The sequence below is a fragment of the Lampetra fluviatilis genome, unplaced genomic scaffold (genome assembly GCF_964198595.1).
Source record: "Lampetra fluviatilis unplaced genomic scaffold, kcLamFluv1.1 SCAFFOLD_1032, whole genome shotgun sequence".
Taxonomy (NCBI): Eukaryota; Metazoa; Chordata; class Hyperoartia; order Petromyzontiformes; family Petromyzontidae; genus Lampetra; species Lampetra fluviatilis.
Window position 1 is genome coordinate 1 of NW_027621062.1, and position 10,000 is coordinate 10,000.

Sequence of the window (10,000 nt, forward strand, 5' to 3'; positions counted from 1 at the left end):
AGGAGAGAGACGTGGGGTGAAGGAGAGACACGTGGAGAGAGACGTGGTGTGAAGGAGAGAGACGTGGGGTGAAGGAGAGACACGTGGAGAGAGACGTGGGGTGAAGGAGAGACACGTGGAGAGAGACGTGGGGTGAAGGAGAGAGACGTGGGGTGAAGGAGAGACACGTGGAGAGAGACGTGGGGTGAAGGAGAGAGACGTGGGGTGAAGGAGAGACACGTGGAGAGAGACGTGGGGTGAAGGAGAGAGACGTGGGGTGAAGGAGAGACACGTGGAGAGAGACGTGGGTGAAGGAGAGACACGTGGAGAGAGACGTGGGGTGAAGGAGAGAGACGTGGGGTGAAGGAGAGAGACGTGGGGTGAAGGAGAGACACGTGGAGAGAGACGTGGGGTGAAGGAGAGAGACGTGGGGTGAAGGAGAGACACGTGGAGAGAGACGTGGGGTGAAGGAGAGACACGTGGAGAGAGACGTGGGGTGAAGGAGAGACACGTGGAGAGAGACGTGGGGTGAAGGAGAGAGACGTGGGGTGAAGGAGAGAGACGTGGGGTGAAGGAGAGACACGTGGAGAGAGACGTGGGGTGAAGGAGAGAGACGTGGGGTGAAGGAGAGACACGTGGAGAGAGACGTGGGGTGAAGGAGAGACACGTGGAGAGAGACGTGGGGTGAAGGAGAGAGACGTGGGGTGAAGGAGAGAGACGTGGGGTGAAGGAGAGAGACGTGGGGTGAAGGAGAGACACGTGGAGAGAGACGTGGGGTGAAGGAGAGACACGTGGGGTGAGGGAGGGAGAGATGTGGGGTGAAAGAGGGACACGGGGAGTGAGACGTGGGGGAGGAGGAGTGGTGAGGAGAGAGACAGACAGACACACACACACAGACACACAGACACACACACAGACACACACACACACACAGACACACACACACACAGACACACACACACAGACACACACAGACACAGACACACACACACACACCTACCGTGGTGCGAGGTGGTTTCCCTGCTGCGTGAGGAGTGTGAAGGCCCCCCACAAACTGTCTCCCAGCGCCACTTTGGTGCTGGGGGGCGGGGGGGGCCGCCCGCCCCCCACTCCGCCCCCACGCCCCCCCCCCTCGTAGGGGCTGAAGCGCGACAAGACGAAGAGCACGAAGCTGGGGGGGGGGGCAGGGGGGGGCAGGGGGGGTTATAGAGGCAGACACTCAGTGGGGGGGTGAGTGAGTGGTGGGTGGGTGAGTGGGTGAGTGAGTGGTGGGTGGGTGAGTGAGTGGTGGGTGGGTGAGTGGGTGAGTGAGTGGTGGGTGGGTGAGTGGGTGAGTGAGTGGTGGGTGGGTGAGTGGGTGGGTGAGTGGGTGAGTGAGTGGTGGGTGGGTGAGTGGGTGAGTGAGTGAGTGGGTGAATGGGTGGGTGGGTGGATGCGTGGGTGAGTGAGTGGGGGGGTGAGTTAGTGGGTGGGTGGGTGAGTGGGTGAGTGGGTGGGTGGGTGAGTGGGTGAGTGGGTGGGTGGGTGGGTGGGTGGATGGGTGAGTTAGTGAGTTAGTGGGTGTGTGAGTGGGTGGGTGGGTGGGTGGGTGAGTGGGTGGGTGGGTGGGTGAGTGGGTGGGTGGGTGGGTGAGTGGGTGAGTGGGTGGGTGAGTGAGGAAGTGTGTGGGTGAGTGGGTGAGTGAGTGGGTGAGTGAGTGGGGGGGTGAGTGAGTGAGTGAGTGGGTGGGTGGGTGGGTGAGTGAGTTTGTGGGTGAGTGGGTGAGTGGGTGAGCGAGTGAGTGGGTGGGTGAGCGAGTGGGTGAGTGAATGAGTGAGTGGGTGAGTGAGTGGGGGGGGTGAGTGGGTGAATGGGTGGGTGGGTGGATGGGTGAATGGGTGGGTGAGTGGGTGAGCGAGTGAGTGGGTGGGTGAGCGAGTGGGTGAGTGAATGAGTGAGTGAGTGGGTGAGTGAGTGGGTGGGTGAGTGGGTGAGTGAGTGGGCGGGTGAGTGGGCGAGCGAGCGAGCGAGTAAGTGTGTGAGTGAGTGGGTGGGTGAGCGAGCGAGTGAGTGAGCGTGTGAGTGAGGGGGTGGGTGAGTGGGTGAGTGAGTGAGTGAGCGAGTGAGCGAGCGGGCGAGTGGGCGAGTGAGCGAGCGAGTGAGTGAGCGAGCGGGCGAGTGACCCTCCGCTCGCTCACCCGACCCCCAGCAGCGCTAGCAGCAGACAGATCCAGGCCTCGTGCCGCAGCGGCGCCAGCAGCGACAGCGACATCCCCGCGCCCGCTTGCTCCCCCAGCACCATGACGGAGATGCCCACGGTCATGAAGGGCTTCGTGAAGTCCACCACGGCCGCTCGCTCCGAAGTGATCGTCAGCGGAGCCACCGCCAGGTCGGCGCGCTGAGGCACGTCGTCCATACAGAGGGGGGGAGGGGGAGACGTGGGGGGGGGGGTGGAGAGAGTTCCATCCAGTGAGTGAGCGAGCGAGTGAGCGAGCGAGCGAGCGAGCGAGTGAGCGAGTGGAGAGAGTTCCATCCAGTGAGTGTGCGAGTGAGCGAGCGAGTGAGCGGGTGAGGGAGCGTGTGAGTGTGTGAGCGAGTGAGTGAGCGAGCGAGTGAGAGAGTGTGTGAGCGAGTGAGTGAGTGAGCGAGCGAGTGAGTGAGCGAGCGAGTGAGTGAGCGAGTAAGTGTTTGAGTGACTGACTGAGTGAGCGAGCGAGCGAGCGACTTACCCCGTAGAGCACCTCCCCCACCATGCCCTGCCACACGCGGGTGCCGGGGTCCCTGCGTCCGTAGCGGCCATCGGGCACGAGGTTGAGCACGTAGCGGAAGCCGATCGACCTGGAGAGCTCCTCCACCAAGTCCACCATGTAGCCCTCGTAGCGCGAGTTGCCTCTCAGCACCGCGTGGTTGGGCTTCATCATCAAGTAGGGCGAGTCCTGGGATAGCATCATGCAGTGAGTGGGTGAGTGAGTGGCTGGGTGAGTGAGTGGGTGGGTGAGTGAGTGGGTGGGTGGGTGAGTGGGTGAGTGGGTGGGTGGGTGAGTGGGTGGGTGGGTGGGTGAGTGGGCGGGTGGGTGGGTGGGTGAGTGGGTGGGTGAGTGGGTGAGTGGGTGGGTGAGTGGGTGGGTGAGTGGGCGGGTGGGTGGGTGGGTGAGTGGGTGGGTGAGTGGGTGAGTGGGTGGGTGAGTGGGTGAGTGGGTGGCTGGGTGAGTGGCTGGGTGAGTTGCCTCGCAGCACCGCGTGGTTGGGTTTCATCATGAGGTACGGAGAGTCCTGGGATAGCATCAATTAGTGGGTGGGTGGGTGAGTGGGTGGGTGAGTGGCTGGGTGAATGGGTGAGTGAGTGGGTGGGTGAGTGGGTGAGTGGGTGAGTGAGTGAGTGGGTGGGTGAGTGGGTGGGTGAGTGAGTGGGTGAGTGTCTGGGTGAGTGAGTAGCCCTCGTAGCGCGAGTTGCCTCGTAACACCGCGTGGTTGGGCTTCATCATCAAGTAGGGCGAGTCCTGGGATAGCATCAATCAGTGGGTGAGTGGGTGAGTGAATGGGTGAGTGGGGGGCTGGGTGAGTGACTGGGTGAGTGGCTGGCTGGCTAGGTGAGTGACTGGGTGAGTGGCTGGGTGAGTGTCTGAGTGTCTAGGTGAGTATCTGGGTGAGTGGCTGGCTGGCTGGGTGAGTGTCTGAGTGTCTGGGTGAGTGGCTGGCTGGCTGGCTGGGTGAGTGTCTGGGTGAGTGGCTGGGTGAGTGTCTGGGTGAGTGGCTGGGTGAGTGTCTGAGTGTTTGGGTGAGTGGCTGGCTGGCTGGGTGAGTGTCTGGATGAGTGGCTGGGTGAGTGGCTGGCTGGCTGGGTGAGTGTCTGGGTGAGTGGCTGGGTGAGTGGCTGGCTGGCTAGGTGAGTGACTGGGTGAGTGGCTGGGTGAGTGTCTGAGTGTCTAGGTGAGTATCTGGGTGAGTGGCTGGCTGGCTGGGTGAGTGTCTGAGTGTCTGGGTGAGTGGCTGGCTGGCTGGCTGGGTGAGTGTCTGGGTGAGTGGCTGGGTGAGTGTCTGGGTGAGTGGCTGGGTGAGTGTCTGAGTGTCTGGGTGAGTGGCTGGCTGGCTGGGTGAGTGTCTGGATGAGTGGCTGGGTGAGTGGCTGGCTGGCTGGGTGAGTGTCTGGGTGAGTGGCTGGGTGAGTGGCTGGCTGGCTAGGTGAGTGACTGGGTGAGTGGCTGGGTGAGTGTCTGAGTGTCTAGGTGAGTATCTGGGTGAGTGGCTGGCTGGCTGGGTGAGTGTCTGAATGTCTGGGTGAGTGGCTGGCTGGCTGGCTGGGTGAGTGTCTGGGTGAGTGGCTGGGTGAGTGTCTGGGTGAGTGGCTGGGTGAGTGTCTGAGTGTCTGGGTGAGTGGCTGGCTGGCTGGGTGAGTGTCTGGATGAGTGTCTGGGTGAGTGTCTGGGTGAGTGGCTGGGTGAGTGTCTGAGTGTCTGGGTGAGTGGCTGGCTGGCTGGGTGAGTGTCTGGATGAGTGTCTGGGTGAGTGTCTGGGTGAGTGTCTGGGTGAGTGTCTGGGTGAGTGTCTGGGTGAGTGTCTGGGTGAGTGGTGCGCTCACCATGATGGTGGTGATGACCAGCGTGGTGTTGATTCTGCGCGAGTCCGGAGTGACCTCCGCTGACCTGGTCACTACGAGCCTCTCCTCGGGGTTCCAGTAGCCCACCTGAGCACACAGACACAGACAAAGATCCCCCGCGTAGCCTTCACAGAATGTAGGGGCAAGTGCTGTTGGTCGCGAGTAGCAGCACCTACACACACACACACAGACAAAGATCCCCCAGGTAGCCTCTAGCAGGCTGTAGGGGCAAGTGCTGTTGGTAGCAGCAGCGCCTATGAATATGGTGGTGAGGAGTGTGGTGGTGAGTGTGGTGGTGAGTGTGGTGGTGGTGAGTGTGGTGGTGGTGAGTGTGGTGGTGAGTGTGGTGGTGAGTGTGGTGGTGAGTGTGGTGGTGAGTGTGGTAGTGGTGAGTGTGGTGGTGAGTGTGGTGGTGAGTGTGGTGGTGAGTGTGGTGGTGAGTGTGGTGGTGAGTGTGGTGGTGAGTGTGGTGGTGAGTGTGGTGGTGGTGAGTGTGGTGGTGGTGAGTGTGGTGGTGAGTGTGGTGGTGAGTGTGGTGGTGAGTGTGGTGGTGGTGAGTGTGGTGGTGAGTGTGGTGGTGAGTGTGGTGGTGAGTGTGGTGGTGAGTGTGGTGGTGAGTGTGGTGGTGGTGAGTGTGGTGGTGATGAGTGTGGTGGTAGTGAGTGTGGTGGTGAGTGTGGTGGTGGTGAGTGTGGTGGTGAGTGTGGTGGTGGTGAGTGTGGTGGTGGTGAGTGTGGTGGTGAGTGTGGTGGTGAGTGTGGTGGTGAGTGTGGTGGTGGTGAGTGTGGTGGTGAGTGTGGTGGTGAGTGTGGTGGTGAGTGTGTTGGTGAGTGTGTTGGTGAGTGTGCTGGTGAGTGTGTGTTGGTGAGTGTGTTGGTGAGTGTGCTGGTGAGTGTGTTGGTGAGTGTGCTGGTGAGTGTGGTGAGGAGAAGTCACCTTGCTGGGTCCCTGGCTAGACATCTCCATGACCTGCAGCGTAAACTTGGAGCGATGTCCAGATCCGTCAAATCCCAGAGGTCCAGACGCTCCCTCCAGCTCAACCTGCAGGGGTGAGTGGGGTGGTGAGTGGGGTGGTGAGTGGGGTGGTGAGTGGGGTGGTGAGTGGGGTGGTGAGTGGGGTGGTGAGTGGGGTGGTGAGTGGGGTGGTGAGTGGGGTGGTGAGTGGGGTGGTGAGTGGGGTGGTGAGTGGGGTGGTGAGTGGGGTGGTGAGTGGGGTGGTGAGTGGGGTGGTGAGTGGGGTGGTGAGTGGGGTGGTGAGTGGGGTGGTGAGTGGGATGGTGAGTGGGGGTGGTGAGTGGGGTGGTGAGGGGGGTGGTGAGTGGGGTGGTGAGTGGGGGTGGTGAGTGGGGTGGTGAGTGGTGAGTGGGGTGGTGAGTGGGGTGGTGAGTGGGGTGGTGAGTGGGGTGGTGAGTGGGGTGGTGAGTGGGGTGGTGAGTGGGGTGGTGAGTGGGGTGGTGAGTGGGGTGGTGAGTGGGGTGGTGAGCGGGGTGGTGAGTGGGGTGGTGAGTGGGATGGTGAGTGGGGGTGGTGAGTGGGGTGGTGAGGGGGGTGGTGAGTGGGGTGGTGAGTGGGGGTGGTGAGTGGGGTGGTGAGTGGTGAGTGGGGTGGTGAGTGGGGTGGTGAGTGGGGTGGTGAGTGGGGTGGTGAGTGGGATGGTGAGTTGGGTGGTGAGTGGGGTGGTGAGTGGGGTGGTGAGTGGGGTGGTGAGTGGGGTGGTGAGTGGGATGGTGAGTTGGGTGGTGAGTGGGGTGGTGAGTGGGGTGGTGAGTGGGGTGGTGAGTGGGATGGTGAGTGGGATGGTGAGTGGGTGGTGAGTGGGGTGGTGAGCGGGGTGGTGAGTGGGGTGGTGAGTGGGGTGGTGAGTGGGGTGGTGAGCGGGGTGGTGAGTGGTGAGTGGGGGTGGTGAGTGGTGAGTGTGGTGAGTGAGTGTGGTGAGTGAGAGTGGTGAGTGGTGAGTGTGGTGAGTGACCACCACCTCACGCAGGGCTCTGGCTAGCCGGGTGCCGTGCTCCCAGGAGCTCTGCAGGCACGGGCTGGCCGTGTCGCGTGCACCGACGCTGGCACCGGCGGCCTCCAGACGCTGCAGCGCAGCGCGCAGCACCAGCAGGCTGTCGTAGACCAGCGCCGAGCTCGACTGGGGGGCGAGACGCAGCCAGCTACCCACTCAGCTACTCACTCAGCTACACACTCAGCTACACACTCACTCAGCTACACACTCAGCTACTCACTCAGCTACACACTCAGCTACACACTCACTCAGCTACACACTCACTCAGCTACACACTCAGCTACACACTCACTCAGCTACACACTCAGCTACTCACTCAGCTACACACTCAGCTACACACTCACTCAGCTACACACTCAGCTACTCACTCAGCTACTCACTCAGCTCCACACTCACTCAGCTACACACTCAGCTACACACTCACTCAGCTACACACTCACTCAGCTACACACTCACTCAGCTACACACTCAGCTACTCACTCAGCTACACACTCAGCTACACACTCACTCAGCTACACACTCACTCAGCTACACACTCAGCTACACACTCACTCAGCTACACACTCAGCTACTCACTCAGCTACTCACTCAGCTCCACACTCACTCAGCTACACACTCAGCTACACACTCACTCAGCTACACACTCAGCTACTCACTCAGCTACACACTCAGCTACACACTCAGCTACTCACTCAGCTACTCACTCACTCAGCTACACACTCAGCTACACACTCACTCAGCTACACACTCAGCTACTCACTCAGCTACACACTCAGCTACACACTCAGCTACTCACTCAGCTACTCACTCACTCAGCTACACACTCAGCTACACACTCACTCAGCTACACACTCAGCTACACACTCACTCAGCTACACACTCAGCTACACACTCACTCAGCTACACACTCAGCTACACACTCAGCTACACACTCAGCTACCCAGCCAGCTACACAGCCAGCTACTCACTCGGCTACACACCCACCAACTCAGCTACCCACCCACCAACTCAGCTACCCACTCTATCAGCTACCCCCTCTCAGCTACCCACCCACTCGGCTGCCCACCCACACATCTACCCACCCTCTCAGCTACCCACCCACCAACTCAGCCACCTACCTTCTCAGCTACACACCCTCTCAGCTACCCACCCACTCAGCCACCCACCCACTCAGCTACCCACCCTCTCAGCTACCCACCCACTCAGCTACCCGCCCTCTCAGCTACCCACCCACTCAGCCACCCACCCACTCAGCTACCCACCCTCTCAGCTACCCACCCACTCAGCTACCCGCCCTCTCAGCTACCCACCCACTCAGCCACCCACCCACTCAGCTACCCACCCTCTCAGCTACCCACCCACTCAGCTACCCGCCCTCTCAGCTACCCCCTCTCAGCTACCTACCCTCTCAGCTACCCACCAACTCAGCCACCCACCCACTCAGCTACCCACCCTCTCAGCTACCCACCCACTCAGCTACCCGCCCTCTCAGCTACCCCCTCTCAGCTACCCACCCTCTCAGCCACCCACCCACTCAGCTACCCACCCTCTCAGCTACCCACCCCGCCCCTCTCAGCTACCCACCCTCTCAGCTACCCACCCTCTCAGCTACCCACCCTCTCAGCTACCCACCCACTCAGCTACCCACCCTCTCAGCTACCCACCCACTCAGCTACCCACCCTCTCAGCTACCCACCCGCCCTCTCAGCTACCCACCCTCTCAGCTACCCACCCTCTCAGCTACCCACCCTCTCAGCCACCCACCCACTCAGCTACCCACCCTCTCAGCTACCCACACCGCCCTCTCAGCTACCCACCCTCTCAGCTACCCCCCTCTCAGCTACCTTGAGGGTGTAGCTGGTGGGCACTGATCGAGGCCGCACTTTGCCCCACTGCTGCAGCATCTCGTTGAGCTACCCCCCTCTCAGCTACCCACCCACCCACTCAGCTACCCCCTCTCAGCTACCTTGAGGGTGTAGCTGGTGGGCACTGATCGAGGGCCGCGCTTTGCCCCACTGCTGCAGCATCTCGTTGAGCTGCGGCCTCGCAAAGTCGAGCAGCTGCAGGCCGCTCACGTTGGCGCCACCTCGGTGGAACGCGGCCAGGTCGAGTGTGGAGAAGTCCTGGGGGAGGGGGGGAGAGTGGTGGGGGGGGGGAGGGGGGGGTGGGTGGGGGGTGGGGGGAGTGGGGGGGGAGTGGGGGGGAAATTGGGGGGGGTGGAGGGGGGGAGTGGGGTGGGGGGAAGTGGGGGGAGGGAGTGGGGGGAGTGGGGGTGGAAGGAGTAAGGGGAGGAGTGGGGGGAGTGGGGGGGGGTGGAGGGGAGAGTGGGGGTGGGGGGAGTGGGGGGAGAGTGGGGGGGGGAGTGGGGGGTAGAGGGGAGAATGGGGGTGGGGGGAGTGGGGGGAGGAGTGGGGGGGGGAGTGGGGGGGGAAAGTGGGGGGGTGGAGGGGGGAGTGGGGGTGGGGGGAGTGGGGGGAGGAATGGGGGGGGGAGTGGGGGGGGGAAAGTGGGGGGGGTGGAGGGGAGAGTGGGGGGTGGGGGGGAGTGGGGGGGGTGGGGGTTGGGGGGGAGGAGTGGGGGGGGGGAGTGGGGGGGGAAAGTGGGGGGGTGGAGGGGGGAGAGTGGGGGTGGGGGGGGGAGTGGGGGGGGTGGGGGAAGTGGGGGGAGGAGTGGGGGGGGGGGGAGTGGGGGGGGGAAAGTGGGGGGGTGGAGGGGAGAGTGGGGGTTGGGGGCGAGTGGGGGGGTGGGGGGAGTGGGGGGTAGGGGTTAGTGGGGGGGGGGAGGGGAGTGGGGGGGGAGGGGGGGGTAGTGGAGCCAGGCTGAGGCTGACTGCTGATGAGACACTGAATGTGGAAACGGGGCCCCCTGCCTCTGTAGACATCGACAGAGGCACAGAGGTGAAGGTCAACAGCTCACTCATTCACTCACTCATTCACTCACTCATTCACTCACTCATTCACTCACTCATTCACTCACTCATTCACTCACTCACTCACTCATTCACTCACTCATTCACTCACTCATTCACTCACTCATTCACTCACACACTCACTCATTCACTCACTCATTCACTCACTCATTCACTCACTCATTCACTCACTCATTCACTCACTCATTCACTCACTCACTCACTCATTCACTCACTCATTCACTCACTCATTCACTCACTCATTCACTCACACCTCACTCATTCACTCACTTCACTCACTCACTCTTCACTCACTCATTCACTCACTCATTCACTCACTCATTCACTCACACTCACTCATTCACTCACGCATTCACTCATTCATCACTCACTCATTCACTCACTCACACACTCACTCACTCATTCACTCATTCACTCACTCACACACTCACTCATTCACTCACTCATTCACTCACTCATTCACTCACTCATTCACTCACTCATTCACTCACACTCACTCATTCACTCA

The 10,000-nt window shown here is 61.5% G+C and overlaps 2 protein-coding genes across 2 annotated transcripts in view; both read right to left on the minus strand.

Moving 5' to 3' along the window:
* Positions 1 to 979: 979 nt before the first annotated feature.
* Positions 980 to 8,485, minus strand: LOC144954722 (glutamate receptor 2-like; the record flags this gene model as incomplete). Its single annotated transcript, XM_078885159.1, has 7 exons — positions 8,408 to 8,485; positions 6,531 to 6,689; positions 5,492 to 5,596; positions 4,538 to 4,642; positions 2,688 to 2,894; positions 2,157 to 2,356; positions 980 to 1,150 (listed from the first exon to the last, which is right to left on the minus strand). Coding segments are annotated over exons 1-7 (1,007 nt in total), but the record flags the coding sequence as incomplete, so codon positions are not given.
* Positions 8,486 to 8,521: 36 nt separating this feature from the next.
* The window catches only part of LOC144954720 (glutamate receptor 4-like), an 11,192-nt gene continuing 9,713 nt past the window's right edge, over positions 8,522 to 10,000 (minus strand). Inside the window, exon 5 of the mRNA XM_078885158.1 lies at positions 8,522 to 8,686. Coding sequence (XP_078741284.1) covers positions 8,522 to 8,686 — 165 coding nt within the window. The remainder of the gene's footprint in view (positions 8,687 to 10,000) is intronic.